This window comes from Hipposideros armiger, unplaced genomic scaffold (genome assembly GCF_001890085.2).
Source record: "Hipposideros armiger isolate ML-2016 unplaced genomic scaffold, ASM189008v1 scaffold_867, whole genome shotgun sequence".
In the NCBI taxonomy this organism is placed as follows: Eukaryota; Metazoa; Chordata; class Mammalia; order Chiroptera; family Hipposideridae; genus Hipposideros; species Hipposideros armiger.
In genome coordinates this window covers 185064-202335 of record NW_017732217.1, presented here as the reverse complement: position 1 = coordinate 202335, position 17272 = coordinate 185064, and the positions used below count along the sequence as shown (strand labels likewise).

Sequence of the window (17272 nt, the reverse complement as noted above, 5' to 3'; positions counted from 1 at the left end):
AGAGAGAGAGAGAGAGAGAGAGAGAGAGAGAGAGAGGCTTAAAAGGATACCTAGTATATAGTAGTATTTTTGTTGCTTTTTATTAAAAGAAAAATACTGTTTCCTAAAACACTTCCAGGTTCTTCTGCAGATATTCTTTCAATGGAAAATGCAAAGTTCAGAAACTATAACTTTCAACCACAAAGTAGGTTAAACAGACTATGTCTCTTTTAGGATGGGATGTGTTTACTTGAATTTTAAATGGGTATTATTAACCCAATCCACCAGTATGTAAACCATAGAGGCTCTTTTGATGATCAGAGAAAACCAAAACCCGGAGACTGGCTGATCTCTTTGCAGGTGGGCCAGACATTAACACAGAGCAGCTACAGGAATTTTGATCATACACATTTTATGAAACCTGGCTTCTTGGAAAACGTTGTAGAAAACCAATCTGGGAATCATTTAGAAAAACAGGCAATTGCAGGAAGGGCCACAGGGAGGAGTGAAGGTCACTGAAGGATGGGGAACATGAAGGCACTTAACAGAAGTGCCCGTTTCCAACCCAATAATGCCTCAACCATTTCTTTTGAAATTGGGGGCAGAGAGTCAGCTACTTTCTTAAAACAGCTCTGAAATGCAACAGTGGGGGGAAACTGATATTCCAGAAAACGGATTGTAAGTTACTTGCGCAGTTACCCTCACCCAGTGAGACCAAGTTGCTGTAGTTCTCCAACATCACATCCCTGTACAAGGCCCTCTGAGCAGGGTCCAGGTATTCCCACTCCTCCTGGGAGAGGTCTATGGCCACATCCCTGAATGTCAGGGACATCTGAAATGACAGACCCATGTATTATAAACATTATTTTAAATGTATTTTTAAGATGGAAAACTGCTTTTCAGGAAAGAGGCAACATAGCAATCGAGTAAACTGGGTTCAAGCCTGTGGCAAATGGGGAAAAGTAAGGAAATTACTATTTCTAAAGTAGAGTACCTATATGTTTTAAAAGAATACTGTTGGCTGAATGACAACTATAATTGGAAAAAAAAAGGACTATATGTAGAACAAACCTGGTAATTATTGTTATCAATAAATCATATTTTTCAAAAAAGAATATTGTTGATACAAACAAATGTCTTGTATATAGTGGGATACCATAATTATCCAAGAGTCTAGGAATGAATAAAATAATCTGTTTCCCAACGAAATGAAATCATATACATAAGTACACTGCCTATCATGTGCCTGTATGGTAAATTCTGAATAAATGAGTCTTATTCTCTTTTTCCTTAAAGGAATGAAAAAAAAATAGTGTTTTCCCCAAAAAGTACGCTAAAATCTCTGTCTTAGAAAACAGGACTTGACTGACATTTGAAATTCAGGCTCATCACTATGTCAGATAATGTCACAAGCATTTTTCCTTGTAACAAGTGACCACGTCTTCAGTTAAATTCTTTATTGGCTGGCTAATTACTGCTCTCGTGGATACATCAGACTAATCCTTCTTTATTTAGGTTGGACGAAATATCTAAGGTCTTCCCCAATTCTGAGAGGCTACTTTCATCCCCCATTAGGGATGTGGACGGTCTTCGGACTGGCTACGACCACCATCCCCCAGGAGCACCTGCCTTCATCCTGAAGTAGAAGATGCTGATGCAGGATGACCCACAGTGACACTGATGCCACTGGTGACCAGCACAACTCCTCTACCACAAAATTGACCTTTGTCCTGTTGTTCATCCCTCTGAGACCCCTGGCAAGATCTCTGAGATACCCATATGCAAACCTCAACCACACTCCAAGCCAGTCCTTGTAAGCCTCTCAAGGAATAAGATCTCGCCACATGCAGAACACTCAACACTAAATTCCATCTTATCAACCTGCAAAACTCAGGCCTATGGAGTCTAATGGGACTATCATCTCTGTGTCATGGAATCATAACTCTTAACGAAGGAAGTTCAAATATTTCCCTCAAGTGACTTCATCTTTCATGCCCCATCAGTGCTCCTGAGAGAGCCTGGGCACTTAGAGAGGTGATGAATAGGTGAACATAGGCAACGCAGATGAGAGGCAAATGCGGAGGACACTAGGCTGTGTGATACCACGCTTCACTGTGATTAGAGTAACTGGGGAGCAGGTTCAGCAATACGATTGTCTTAGGAAGGAAATCTTAGGATAATAAAAATGATCTCATGAATTCAAAACCACAATACATCAAGGAGGAGAAATGTGAACTTACATGGGCCATGGTTTTAGAACTGCAAGAATTTGTCAGTCCTCTTTGGGCTTCTTCCAGTTGGGGTAGCCGAGTCCAGAGAAGCCTGGGCTGGGGAAGGAACAAGAGGCTCTGAGACCAGGTATGGCTCACAAATCCCCAAATGACTTAAGTTAAAATGGTCCTGTTTTGCCTTCTTTCTGATCCCATTTCGAATGCCCCACATACAAATTGGGAGACACAAGAGGGAGTTTGGAGAAAGCCAAACCCTCCCTATACCATGAGGAAGCACCTGCTCAAGTGTAGATACAGAGCAGAGGCCTCCTGCATGAAGTCAGACCACACACTCCAGTAGGAGGGTCCCTGGCCCACCCCAATTTCTGATGATGTTGATCTGTAGCCGAGACCAAACTGTCAGGTCCTGCCCTGAGCAGATCCATTTCCGTCCATGGCTACCTTCTAGAGCTGAGAAGAGGGCTGCCCCATCCAAACCTGAATATCTTTCAGCTCAGGTATGTAGCTGAACTCTGCAGACACTCAGGCAGAAAACAGGCAGCCTTTCCCACTGCAAAATGCACTTCCCAGAGTCCTTCTCCAGCCACAACTATAGCTCCCAGAATCCTCTGGGCTCTGTTTCCAACCAACCTGTTTCCTAATGAGGATCATCTATACTGCTTTCCTTTAGGAAGTCACTGACTACGCTAATCTCTCAATATCAAGGCTGCTGAGGTCTGAAATCATACCGATGGTCTCAAGGTGACAACAGAAATCGATACTTTTAGTATCTTCTGTGATGGGTCCTTTATCATACTAACATTTCATAATGGATATATCCATGTCAAAACTGCTGCTCTGCATGACATATTTTGATATTCTTTTTGCTTAAGTATAATCTATAACTTGTGGGTACGAGACTTATCAGGCAGATCATTTTGTAAGTTATATAAATGTCTAACCACTGTGTTGTACACCTGAAACTAATATAATATTGAATGTCAACTATAACTGAAAAAATTTTTTTAAATTTAAAAAGTATAATCCATAACTTTTAAATGCAATTTAAAATATACATACTGACATGTATTTATTTCATTTTGATAAGAGAAAGCTCTTCCTTTTTTTTTTATTTATTTATTTATTTTATTTTTTAGCTGAGCCATCTTGCCACCTGTTGGCAGCTCAGCTCGGGCTGGGAATCGAACTGCTGTTGCTCAGAGCTCAAACTCTTGAGCGAGCTCTTAACCAACTGAGCCACTCGGCCGGCCCTCAGCTCTTCCTTTTTTAAACAATTCCCTTGAACTTGGAGAAAAAGTTCAAGATAATCTGAAAACACCTATTATATTTTTATTGAATGCCCTTTTTTCCTTTAGCTGCTCACACCTGAACCAACGCTCTGATTTTTAATATATGTGTATGTATATGAATGTACTGTAATGTCTTGTATGTATAGAGGCTGGCCTCAATGAGGTTTTCTTTCGAGTACTCCTGACAAATGTATTCCTGAGTTTATTTTGCTCTGAAACTATCCTTTTAGCCACAACATCCTCCAAATTGCTGCTGAAAAATCTTCTCTGATTAGTCTCACTTTAAATCTAACATTATTAGAATAAAGACTGTAAGATAAGAAGTTGTGCTATCCAATATGATAGCCAACAGTCATATATGGCTATTTAAATCAAATTTTAAATTAAGTAAAATCAAATAAAATTAAAAATTCAGTCTCTCAGTTGCAGTAGTCACATTTCAGGTGCACTGTGTGGCTAGTAGCTACCATATTGGAGATTGTAGATATAGAATATAGCCATCATCACAGAAAGCTCTACTGGAGAGCGTTAGAGAGCATACAGTATAAAATCCATTTATTGCCACAGAGTTCCCCTGAGTTCAGAATAATTTGGTCAAAACTTGACAGAGGTAGCTAGAGAAATAATATCTCATTCCTATGAACTCCTAAGGCATGTGAATTTCTCTAGTGGCATTTATTACCTTCTATCTCACACTTATTCAGTCTATTCTGATTTTATGTTATTTGCTGAATCTTACAGGAAACTTAAGGGTAGCAACTATGTTTTCAGTGCTTGTATTCTTGTAATTACCATTGTAAGATCCAACATACTATGAGCCCTTATGTCTGATACTTGATTAAAATTCCATTTTTAGGCAGTTTTTCTTAGGAAATGGCTATAAAAGCACATTAAGATATATGCATAAGTTATTTATCATATAACAACTTAGACTAACCATATGTTATAAATAGCTGCAGGAGGCAACAGGTTAAATAAATTATGGTCCGTTATAATGGCACACCAAGACCCTATTAATACTGATTATATTGGTCCATATTTATTGTTGAAGAAAGACATTCACGATGAATTACTGATTGATACAGGCATATTAAAGAAGTATGTAAAACTACGGGAGGGATTATCATATCATTAATAACACAGACTTGTCAGACTATCAGAATGTGAATTTTAGTCCAACACCTACTAACTTTTCATTTAGTTTGTTCATAAACTAGGGATAAGAATAGCACCTATCTCATACAGTTGTCATGAAGATTGAGATATTATGTATATACCATGTAATGACATGATTACTTAATAAAAGATAGTATTATTAAAACAAAGGATATTACGTGTCCTTTGTTCTATTGTTATTAAATAAAACTATTTCTGCTATTTCTTTTTTATAGTGAAAATTGAGTCTCATGTCCATTCTTTTTTTATAATGACATTTTAAATATTTTAGAGCTAAGTCTTGGTTAGTTAAAATTATTTTTAACTAACATTAGCAAAAGAGATTCTCAGAAAGCTACCCAAGAAATCTCCTCTTTTCCCTGAAGCTAACAAAGAGGAGACACCATTCTTTAACATAAAACTAACAAAAAGAACCTAAAAAGGCATTAAATGGAGAACTTTAATAAGAGATTCAATCTTATTCTCCCGTCCTATGGAAAGATTTACATAAATATTTATTGTTATTACCATTTTATTCTGCTTTCTACTTTTATAAATCTGTCCTACAAAATATTATTTGCATAATGGAGCTTTAAAAGATACATGGACAGGGGAGGGTACTACTGTGTCCTGTGAAAGCAACCTTACAAATCTAAAAAAATATGTAATCTTGAAGAGCTATCTTATTTGATAAATTGTGCCATAATAATTACTCTTAATTGACTTATAAAACCCTAAAAGGTGTAAATACCTGGAAGGTTTATCAAACTAGAGGGGTTGACTGGCATTTTCTTCCTCTTCCTATATTCATGGAGGTATAAGAAACCTATGATTAGGTATAATTACTTTTTCTAAATAGGAGTTGGACAGTTTCTGTGTCCTCTGAATGTTTAATTAGTACAATTTCTATTCTGCAGAAACACACACACACACACACACAAACACACACACACACGTGCACACAAAAAATTTTGCTAAAACATACCTCCCCAAAATATTAATCCTGATGCTAGGGCTATTTTAACTTTCTTCTTTATAAGTCCTTCATATAATATAACTGAATAACTGATTTTTTTTGCAAAAAAATGAGCATTAATTCCATAATTGTAAGTGTATAATAAATCTATATCCGATTTTAAAATATTCTAAAAGCTTGAAAACAAATTGGTTTGACATCTCCATGGGAACAGTAAAAAAATCAGTGTGACTATTATAAATAAAACCTACAAATTCTTCAACATTATTCTCCAATACAAAGAGACCTTTTTTCTGACAAGATTCTTCTCTGAATGAACATAAGTCAGATGAGGGGCATCTGCAGACTAAATAATAAAATTTGGGCAAGACAGAAGAGTGTTTGGTTCTCTTTTTACTTCTCCACTGAATAATCAATTGAAATATCACTTTGGGTATATAACCTTCATAAAATGTGTTTGAATCCAAATATTTGTAAATGAGACTCATATAAACTTTAAAATTTGAGTATTATTATCACTATGACTATTGCTTTACTCATGTGTACTTTTTTTCTTATGACAAACTGTATTAACATAAATCTCAACCCATTGATTTCTTGGAAAAATCCCTGCCCATGATGACACAGATTTCACAGATGACACAGATTGGAAGCTCAGACTTCCAATCAAACTCCTGTTCCCAAAAGCCTTAAAAAGCAGATGACCATGTTACTTACCTACTGACATCAGTCTAACCACCTCTGATCTTGCCTTACTTTTAAACCAAGGTTTTGGAGAAGATCAATGATGTGATTCCACCTAAACACTAATCTCAATAAAACAAAACTTTAACGTTAGACTCCAGGATATGCATTTCTTACTATTATAAAAAGCGAGTGTGAACAAATGATTTGAAAAATGAGGAGGGAGCATTTGAGGGCCAATGAGGAGAGGGTTCCATCTGCATAGTCCATCATTCATTGGAAAGAAAGGCCTAAGATAGGCAAATGAACATTTCAGGAAACTAAAAGCAAATGTACCCAATTTCTAAAAACAAAAAAGCAGGTATGGACAAAGAGGAAATACAAACTCACCTGATCTGGACTTTCAGATGTGCAACAACAATTTTTCCCTCTTCCTCAGGAGCCTTGTTTTGGAGAATGGTAGGACTGGGTAAGAAGGAACTTGTGAAACACAAGGCCTTTCTTAGAGTACAGACAGACCGAGAAAATCCGCTCCAGCGCCACATTTGCTCTGATCTTACATACATAACCAGGTGGGAGAGGGAGGAGAGAATCTGTCTTTGAATTCAGAGGTATGGGAATGCTATGGTTCTGAAAAACGTAGCAGCACCCACAGCGCCTCCAAGTAGGGACACTCCCATCATTTCGTCCCACAAGTTTGCCTCAGGGACACTTCTAGATCTGAAAGTCCCATCCCAAGCCCAGGACTATGCCTTCTTGCTGGGAATCCTCATTCTAGGGCTCAATGCAATATTTGAAATGTCTTGGGGACATTGTCATGGGGACACTACTCTGTGAGGACACTCGGGATTGTGAGGGGAGGGCGGGGAAAGCACCAGGGTCAGTCTCACAACCGCACCCACCCTCACGAAGGCCCAACCTGGACCTGACAAGCGGACAGGCGGGCGCGCGCGCGTACACGCACACACACACTCACATAGTCAATGACACAATCCCCCTCTCGTCTGCTCTTCACGCAAGCACAGGCCTGACGCTCCCGGCATGAAGCGCCCCGCCCGCGCCCCAGGGTTTCTCACTTTGGGCGGCAACCCCATCCCCACTTCTACTCCCACGAGTCCCGCCCCGTCTCACTTAGCGCCGACTTCTTCCCTGGCTGCAATTAATTCAACCGCGGTGGCTGAACCTCTTAGAACGCACCGTAGAGGGCCCTCAGGGTGGTAGCTAACACCGCCCCTGGGGGTTCTGGGAAATGTAGTCCACAGCTGGAAGCCGGTAGGCTTGGACACTGAATGCGCAGGCGCAGACTCGCGCGAAACCGGCGGCTCCAGCTGGCGTCCCGGTGACTCGCTGGTTAAGTGGAGGGGACCTCACACTTGAGGGCTTTCTGGGCTCTGCAAACCTCGCGGGACTGCCAGAGTGCTCGACCACCGAATGCATCCGTGGTTGCTAGCCTGAGGCCGAGCGCATGCGGGACCAGGCGGGAGCTCCGGGAGGCGGATTTTGTCAGGTTTTTTACCCCCTGAGGTAGTCCCGGCGCCTGGTACACTCGTGAGCTTTATAGGTATATTTTAAAGAATGGGTATGTGGCCCTTTGTATCTGGGTTTCTGAGCGTGTGTGTGTGTGTGTGTCACTGTAAGGGTGGCTGGACCGACTGCGCCTCTCTGGCTGTGGGTGAGTTGTGTTTCTGCGTGTGTGTAACCTGCCTGTGAGACGGTCTATGACTGAAGCGGCATCTGATGTGGGGAGGTCACAGAAAGTAGCTTGGGAGTGAGATTTGTGACTGTAAAATGTGAGGTGACAGGCTTTGTGGGAGATTGTGGCTGTGCTTGACTGTGACTGGGGTAATATGTGTTCGACGGTGTGGGTGTGTGGGGGTCGCTGTGTGACTGGTATTGTTGAGTGGCTGGGTGCAAGCCAGCCTATATGAAGGTGGACATCTGAGATGTGGGACATATGGGTGCCAGTGGAATTGGGACTTGGTGTGTATGATCGTGAGCAACCACAGGCCTTTTCTATGGGATAAAGAGAAGATTTTGCATCTTCTTGCAGCATCAGCTTTATTTAAAGATTTGAACCAAACATTTTCAATTTTTACAGCAAATAATTTTGTATTTTTATTTAGTTGAATGAATTTTTTCATAAAGAAAAATGCAAAATGCAAATCATAGTAATTTTTTAATGTATGAAAGGAATCTTTCCACACTTCGGTGCTGTTAGGGGTCTTTGGCAGATAAATGTGAGAGTCTTGGACTGAGGAAATGGCTTTATGCTTGGAAAGGCAGTGTGCCAAAGAATAGTGAGCCCACAATTAGAGTCAGATGTCCTGGATTCTAGGTCAGACTTCTTTAGTCCTACTTTTGGAAGAGAAAACCTTGTCTCATAAAAGCAAGAAACATGTTTAAGACCATGCACAGTCCATGGGAGAATGACTTGCTTTATTTCAAATCATAACACATTTTGCTCTTTCTCTTCCCTTCCCTTTCTGAACAACCCAGTCCAAAAGCCATAAGATGGTCTCAGAGTCTGAGTAGGATAAGGAGGTGTTCACACAGAGGGTGGCTTGGTGCAGGGTGACAGCCTACTAGGGGGCATTCCAAGTGGTGGAATGGACCAGCATGGAGGTGTCAACCTTTGCAGGGTAACAAGGATAATAGAGCCCAGGTAGCAACATGAAAACGGCATCTGGGTATTAGTACTGCCCCATATTGGGTGTTGGGGCCCAAATGGGGTGTCAGAGATATTCACGTGAAGTCAGATAGGAGGTGGTGAGTGTCAGAACCCAATATCCACTCTCCTAGCTAATATTAGTGGCCATCACTTCTTACCCATTACAGCTTTTGCCTCACTCTGGTCTGCCTTCATTATAGATAAGATTTATCACAATGCCCAGTCATAATAAAATTCCTCTTCCTGACATCCAATCTAAAACAAAGTCCTGCTTCCTGAAACCCTTCCTAAAATCACCTTACACAAGCCCAAATCCTTAAATAAGTCTTTCCTAATACCCTCTTCTGGAGATGCCACACAGTTCCCCATGGTGTACGTTCTCCCTCATTTTAAGGAGTATTAAACCCAACTTGTTCAGCTACAGGTGTTTCGGTGGCGGGGAGGGGTCTCTCGCTGGATGGCATTGAAGGACATAATACATATGCAGCTAATTGTAACATTATTATTGCAGCAGCTTTTGCTTTCACTGGCCTTGGCCCATGCTTATTTTAAAAATGCAGAAAGTCATTTTGAAATGCAGAATACTGCTCGGGAGGCCTTGGACCCCTAGATGAATTGTGTTAAGGTAATTCTTGACTGGTAGTTTGGGATCTTTTCACCTAAATAAAGTGGAGAAAGCGCCTGTCAAGTGTCATGTGGATGGATAGAGAAAGTGTGGTCTCCACCTCTGGGATCTCCGCATCTTCTCAGATTCTCCAGGAGCTTTAAGTTGGATGAGTGGTCAGGGCAAATGTAAAAATGACTTCAGAACACTAGAGAACATTCTATCCTAATCATATCTCAGATTCCTTCGTATTTTTCAGAAACCCAAATTAAATGCCACCTCTCTCAAGCAGAAAAAGTAGATGCCATTATTAAAATATAACTTTGGGATTAACTTAATCAGCCTCCTCTCTGCACTTGTGAGGTCATTGACAATGGACTGAGTCTGATTCATCTCTGAAACATCAGTCATTCCCTCCAGAATGCCAACAGCGACAAAATAAACCAAAGCACCAGATTACAATCCTGCTGTGGGAACAGTTTGTCACACCGACTCAAGGAGAGAATATCTTGCAAGAGGAGAGTTCTTCACATTTGTTGGGAAGGACTTGAGATTTCCCTCTCACTTCTCTAGTGCTTTAAGCTGTTCGCGTTGTGTATTATGTCACATACTTCTCTCACTATATCCATTTAACTGAAGAGGATTCTGAATGATGGAGCTTAAGTCAGATGCTTCACATTACACTACCATCTGATGGGATGGAAACAGGAACCTGCAATCCTAACTCCAAGGATGCTCCGTTTGGGTTGTGGCAGTATCCTTCCTGAGTTATTTTCTTTGCTGTCATTTCTGGGACACATGGCTTTGTTCTCTTTTCCCAATCTCTTTTCCCTTCACTGATCTCTAGGGTGCTTTGTCACTTTATCAATTCCCTTCTTTATCCTACCCCTTCCAGATATGTATTGGCTTGTGAGAGCTTTATTTTTCCTGTAGTTTTGTTATTGTCATTTTTTAATTACCCAATTTAAAAGGTCAAATATTATAGAAAGTATTTAGCAAAAAGTATTCCCATGGCACCCTCACCCCTTATTTATCTGTGCTTCCAAGAGGATAAATAAGAGGAAACTACTTCCCACCCTCTTATGTGTTTCTTTTGAAATTTACTTCCATATTTCTAAATTACAGTAATATCTTGGTTTGTGAGCATAATTCGTTCCAGAAATAAACTACTTATATTGCAAAACATCACTCGTTTACCACCTTAAAATGTGTATATGCTTTTGTAAACTCATCAGTTATAGATATTAGCGACTACTATGGAAGATGAGGACTTTAGATGTCCTTTTTTTTTTTTATTTTTTAGCTGAGCCATCCTGCCACCTGTTGGTAGCTCAGCGGCAGCTCAGCTTGAGCCAGGAATTTAACCGTTGTTGCTCAAGAGCTCAAACTCTTGAGCGAGCTCTTAACCAACTGAGCCACCCAGCCGGCCCAACTTTAGGTGTCTTATCAACCCTTTCCTCTCCAGTCTTTTCTCTCATGCTGCTCTATTTCCTCTGAAGGAATCCTTCAATTGCCTGCCTGGGGCTCTCACTTAATTCTGTCTTCAGCATAGCAACCCCCTGTCCCCGCACCCATGCTCCAGGCCCACCAGCCCAGAGACTGCTGGTCCAGCCTTTCCAGAGTAAGCCTGCAGTCTTCAGCCACGCTGGAGAAGGGTCATGGGCATGGAATAACAGTTATTTACCGCACGCCAGGTTCTAATCACACTGGATGTATGAATTCTTATTTTTATATAAGCTTTCAGGTAGTCCTGGTGTCAGTTCTCACCTTTAGAACCTGGCACCTCTGTTTTCTGAAAAGGGAATCTGTTTCTGAAACCCTCCCTAAACCCTCTTTGGTTCAGGTTCATGTTTCCTCAAGTCCACTACATCAGTGAGCAGGTATCTGCCTCTTTCCACAATTGTGTTGCTGCCATTTCCTCTCTCCTCCTGTGTCCATGTGAGTTTACACCTTAACTCTCTTATCTTCTGACCCATTTTAGTGAGGCTCCAGGAGGGAGGAAAAGTTAACTTCTCTGCTCAACCCGCCATGCCTATCAGTGGAGGAATCACCCCTGTCTCTTCAAGGACCTGTAATGTCCCAAGTATTTTTCCTTATACCTTCTTCCCTTCTCACTCCTAAATACATAGTTGGCATCTATATATTTGTTCAAGAAACATTAACAATGTCTACCACTTAAAATGTAATCAAGCTATAATCCCTGACAACTAACTCTACAGGAGTCTCGTGTTGAGGGGACAGGCAAACACATGAGAAAGTCTAGCCAAGCAGAGCCCGTTCATGGTGCCAGGGGAGCACAGAGGAAGGGTTCCTTCCAAACTGGGGCATCAGGGAAGGCTGACTGGAGGGGGAGTTAGCTAAATGGAGACTTCAAGAATGGGACGTGGGGTCAGCCGAGTGGCGCGATGGTTAAGAACTGGCTTGGGACACCAGAGGGCCCCGGTTCAGATCCCACATATGAGGGCCAGTGACACTGCCCTCCACAGCTAAGATGCTGAACAACAGCTCAACCTGGAGCTGGGCTGCCGTGAGTCGCCGGCGACGGCATAGGCTGCAGCCCGTGGCAGTGGGTTGCCATGGGCTACTGTATATAGCCAGCAGCCGCAGTGAGCGGCCGTCCAGAAGCCGGTGACTGATCTGCCTCACCCGGGAAGAGCGCAATGATGGTGCCAGCTTGGGCCAGTGAAGCAATGTCCTCCACAACTAGACTTAAGAACAAAACAATGGCAACTTGTCTGTTCTCCTTTCCCCAATTCCCTAATTAAAAAAAAAAAGAATGGGAAGTGGTCCAACCAAATGCATCTACCCCAACAAGACCATATGGAGAAGAGCCAGAGACATTCTCAGAACCTGGGCATCCAACCTTTCCCCCACACTCCCTCATCCTTGCTCTGGGCAACTGTGTGGGGTCTTCTCTCTGTCATTGACACTCCAAGTGTGAGGAAGGCTCAAATCACCCAAGACTCAAGTAGTCTTCTACCTGTAGGAAATGGGGGTGGGGAGATGTACGGGGGCTTTATTTTGTGGTCATGGGCTGTATGTAGTCAGGTTCATTTTCCATCGATTTCCCAAATTTCTGAAGTCATTTGGCTTGAATTCTTTGCTTCTCTCTCAAGCTCTAGCACAGAAGATCCTATTCAAGGCCTAGGTTCTCCAAAGGAATTAAACTTCTAAAGAGATTAGGCGGATTCAATCATATATTTATTGAATAAATCAATCCTGGGTAAAGAGAAAAGAGAACTAGGTGTGGGAACAGAGGTTGGGGAGGTGAGGGGAGTCTCTGGGACTTGTGTAGGGGGAGGGGTCATTTATAAAACTCATGCTCCTGCTCATCCTTCTTGATGACTGTCTTGTACGCTTTCTCGAAGTCCTTGGCCAGTACAATGTAGCGGTTCTCTCGGACGGCCAACATTCCACTCTATTAAGGGATGAGAGTTAAAATCTACTCTGTACTTCCCACCCCTAGTGATGGTGGAGGAAGAGACAGACAGGGCTCAAGACTCCAGGGACACAATGAGGGACAGAACTGCAGCAGCGTGGTCTCAAAGAGGACCTACCCTCAGCCGGGATCTAGAAAGAAATCGTCACTCACCTCCTGACAGATGGAGTTGATGTCAGCTCCTGAAATCTTATCTGGCCTGGCCACATCTGCAGGTGAGTTAAGGAAACCGTTCCCAGCATGATGGGGTAAATGCCTGCGGCCTGAAGTCATCCTTGGGCTGTCGTTGCCACCACCCGCCTCCCCTGGATTTTGGTCTCCCACGTGCACAGTCTGGGTCATAGTGATGACAGAGGTGGCAATGACCCTCCCCTCACTTCTAGAATAGGATACAATCTTCCAAGTCAACCTCCTCAGAGAGATTCATCTTGCTGGTGATAGTGGAGAAAATCAACCTCTTCTGGCGGCGGTCAGGGAGTGGAAATTCGATTTTACGGTCAAGGCGTCCTGGACGCAGTAGGGCAGGATCGAGGGTATCTGCTCTGTTCGTGGCCATGATCACCTGGCATCGGGGATAGGCTGGCTCAGACCTCTGTCCCCATTATACCCTCTTCCCACCATGATACCTGCCCCTCACGTGCCAGCTCCCACCTTCCCAACTCCTACACACCTCCCCTTGCCCATCCCGAACCCCGAACCTTGACATTGACGTTCTGGTCGAATCCATCCATTTGATTTAGCAGCTCTAGCAGGATCCTCTGTACCTCCCTGTCAGCTAGAGTGTCCAACACAGTCAGTCCAGGGCATTCTGTATGAAAAGCCTGCCCAAGACCCCAGGCCCTGTTTGGGCATCACTCACCCCCTGTCTGGGCATCGAATCTCTTGGTGGCAATGGCATCAATCTCATCTATGAAGATGATGGCAGGTGCGTTCTCCTTGGCCAGGCGGAACACATCGCGGACCATGCGGGGGCCCTCGCCCAGGTACTTCTGCACAAACTCTGAGCCCACGACCCGGATAAATGCAGCTGATGGCAGGATGACAAGGGTTAGACGGAGATGGGCCTCCTGTAGGTCCCATTCTGCATTACCTGAAACGAGGACTTCTCTTCCTTTGAATGCCCACTCCAAGTAGCCACGTCATTCTCTAACACCTCAAGGACAAGCCATCTGCTTGCATCCCACAGCAACCAAGTAGCACAAATCATGAACCCTGCCCACAGACATGTCATTTTTTTGGCCCAGCATTTAGCAATCAGGATATTAAAAGAAACAAAAACCAAATGTGTCTATGCTTCAACATGCCTGTACAGAAAAGAGCTATAGACATTCATGGAATCCAAGATACAGAAAAAAACCCCCTGGATTTCTAGAGTGCTTGAAAAAATCTAAGAAAACAGGTTGTCATAGGTGAAGGCATCATATTGCCTCACCATGAACTCCAACTTCCTCTTTGCTATAAGGACCCACTTTTGAATACCATGCAAGAGTCAGGGACCCACTTCTCATATAATTGACAGCTGTCAATGGGGTTGAAGACAGGTTTGTTCTGGGCCCCTCCTTTTTAACTTGTTTCTTAAAGTTTAATGTATAAAGTTGCATCCCCTATTATTCTCTATCCCTTTACTTCGCTTAGTTGTTCTTGTCAGACATTTAGCAGCATGTGACATTAACCTGTTCACTTTTCTGTTCAAGAGCTTCCCCAACTAAGACATCACCTCCATGACTCTGAGGAATGGAGACTTTGTTCTGTTCACTGCCATGTCTCCAGTACCTAGAACACAGCTTGGCATATATTAGATGCTCAGTAAATATTAACCGAATGACTAAGTTCTAAGTGTTTATTTCTTTTTTTCCCCTCCAGCCACGCTGGGAGCTTCTCCAGGGCAGGAGACATATCCAATTCATTGTTGTATCCCAGCATTAGGCCTGGGAGAGCAGAAGTCCAATGAGTTGCTAAGCAAATCAATAATCATGACAATGGCTAACATTTATTGTCTACTTACTATGTACCAGGTATGCTTCTAGAAGCTTTATATCAATTTAATCCAGAAAAAATAAGAAACAGAGTCACAGAGAGGCTAACTTACTGAGTAGTTAGTTACATAAACTAACTTACGTAAGTAGCACTAATAGTTGTAGGGAAACCTGATTTCAAACCCGGCAGTTTAGTCCAGAAAATAGACTCCTTAACCACTGCCTTCTACCGCTTCCTGGCTCACATTAGGATTCTATCTTCCAGGATCTGTCCTTAGTCTTTACAAATAGTAATAGTAACTTCTAGACATCTTGTCTGGAAACTACACAAATACATTTATCAACAGTCACAATATATGTGTGTGTGAAACAAGTTGAACAAAACAGTACAAGCTCTCACTGTGTGGGATGGACTCTGACACCTTCTGTTGTATTTTTTAAAATGCTGGTTACAACCCATAAATTGGAATTCATCACGGGTCACAACCCACCACAGGAAAAACACTGAACTATTTTGTTAATTCTCACAATCATGCTGTAAGGTGAGTCTTCTATTAGATGAGGAAATTGAGGCACAAGGAGGTAAAGTCACCTGTCCAGGACTGCACAGCCAATGAGTAAGAGGCACAATGGGGCTTTGACCCCAGAGCCCGTGTTCTTAGTCACCGTGCTGTGCCACTTCCTGAGGAGGAAGATAGAGCAGGGAGCAAGATTGGAAGAGCCCAGAAGGTCAGAGCCCGGGGGAGGGCCGAGCAGCTAACCGGTGGTGTGATGAGCCACGGCCTTTGCCAGCATGGTCTTCCCGCAGCCTGGCGGGCCGTACATGAGGACGCCTCGGGGAGGATCGATGCCAATCTGAAACGCAGAGGTGGAGAAAGAAGGATGAACCAGTCCTGTCACCAACCCGAGACTCAGTAGGGCCTTTCCCTTCCTTGCCACCTCTGGCTCCTCACCTGCTTGTAGAGCTCAAAGTGCGTAAGCGGAAGCTCCACAGCCTCCCGCACCTCTTGCTTCTGGATGTCCATGCCCCCGATGTCTGCATACATCACATCTGGCTTCTGGTCTGGTGAGAGAGCAGAGCTGGAGCTGCCAGCCTGGCCCACAGGGTCCCCTCAGGCCTTCCCAGCCCCAGGCTCCCCCATCACCCTCACCTGAGGTGAGCATCATGATACTGCTGTCGGCTTCAGGAGGTAGCACGTCCACCAGGGCATTGCTATGCTTGTGGAGGGCCACTGAGGCATTGGGCTTGAGCAGTTCCCGATCAATGGTGCTCAGGATGCGTACGTAGTAGTTGGAGCCTTTGGGAAGGGGAGAGAAAGGGAGAGGGGAAAGTAAGACATGCCAGACCCTTGAAACTGTCCCCTCCCCACAACCTCACATTTGCATCCTCCAGGCCACTAGTGTCTCGTACTCAGACCCTGATTGCCTTCCCCTTGTCCCCCGCGCCGGGTCTCTATCCTTGCCTCCTCCAGTCTGTCCCCCACCTTCACACTAACAACTTCCTTGTGTGTGTGTAGGCTTGACTATCTCTCGAGCTCCAGCCCCAGGTGTCCAGCAGCCACCTGGATGCCTTCCCTTGTATATCACCCACTGTGTCCTTACATGTCCTTCATATCTTCCCCCAAATTATGCTGCTTCTCCTGGATCTGTTTCAGGGAGGCCCACAGTCCCTAGTCACCAGCCAGAGCCCCAAGCCTCATCCTGGACCTTTCTCCCCTTCCCTCCGCAGCCCATCATTCACTACAACTCATCAGTCACCATGACCTTCCACCCAGCCTCCTGAATGTCTCCCCAACCAATCTCTCTTCCCCCTTGACCCTGCCCTGCTTTAGCCCTGTCCTCTCCCTTCTAGGTCTCTGTACCATTTCCTGCTCACCCAGCCTCCAGTTTCACCTCTCCAATCCACTTTCTACATTTTATGGTAGTGATGCACACATCTCTTTCCAGTCTCATCTCCCTCCTGACCTTCAGACTTGGCTGTCCAGCAGCCTCCCAGACACCTCCCTGTGATGTCCCAGGCTGCCCTCATTGTCTCCCTCCCAACTACTACTCTGTGTGTGTCGTCATTTCAGCGATAGCCCCACCATCCCCCTACATCCTACAGGTCAAAGAACAGGCCTCTTCTGGGTCTTTCCCTCCCTTCACTACCTCACCACCAGCCCATCAGTCCAGTTTAAGGCCCAGTCACACACCTTTCCCCACAACGTTTACAAGAACATGGGTTGGTCCACAGGGGCAGAGGCCAGAAGCAGGAAAGACAGATAAGACACA

The 17272-nt window shown here is 43.8% G+C and overlaps 2 protein-coding genes across 13 annotated transcripts in view; both read right to left on the bottom strand.

The window, feature by feature from the left end:
* LOC109374863 (zinc finger protein 546-like) overlaps window positions 1-7534 on the bottom strand; it is a 15163-nt gene extending 7629 nt beyond the window's left edge. Inside the window, exons 1-6 of one of the 12 annotated variants that reach the window (XM_019629794.1) lie at window positions 7446-7534; window positions 6705-6779; window positions 6348-6436; window positions 5406-5455; window positions 2220-2306; window positions 685-811 (exon numbers count right to left, since the gene is read on the bottom strand). In XM_019629794.1, the coding sequence (XP_019485339.1) occupies window positions 685-811; window positions 2220-2228 (136 nt within the window). In that variant the 5' untranslated portion in view covers window positions 2229-2306; window positions 5406-5455; window positions 6348-6436; window positions 6705-6779; window positions 7446-7534. The other 11 variants (XM_019629790.1, XM_019629797.1, XM_019629789.1 and 8 more) reach the window with 11 other exon arrangements.
* Window positions 7535-12765: 5231 nt separating this feature from the next.
* Window positions 12766-17272, bottom strand: part of PSMC4 (proteasome 26S subunit, ATPase 4) — a 13672-nt gene continuing 9165 nt past the window's right edge. Inside the window, exons 4-11 of the mRNA XM_019629805.1 lie at window positions 16153-16299; window positions 15955-16064; window positions 15763-15856; window positions 13885-14052; window positions 13724-13800; window positions 13419-13587; window positions 13179-13234; window positions 12766-13004 (exon numbers count right to left, since the gene is read on the bottom strand). Of these exons, the coding sequence (XP_019485350.1) occupies window positions 12891-13004; window positions 13179-13234; window positions 13419-13587; window positions 13724-13800; window positions 13885-14052; window positions 15763-15856; window positions 15955-16064; window positions 16153-16299 (935 nt within the window). The 3' untranslated portion in view covers window positions 12766-12890. The remainder of the gene's footprint in view (window positions 13005-13178; window positions 13235-13418; window positions 13588-13723; window positions 13801-13884; window positions 14053-15762; window positions 15857-15954; window positions 16065-16152; window positions 16300-17272) is intronic.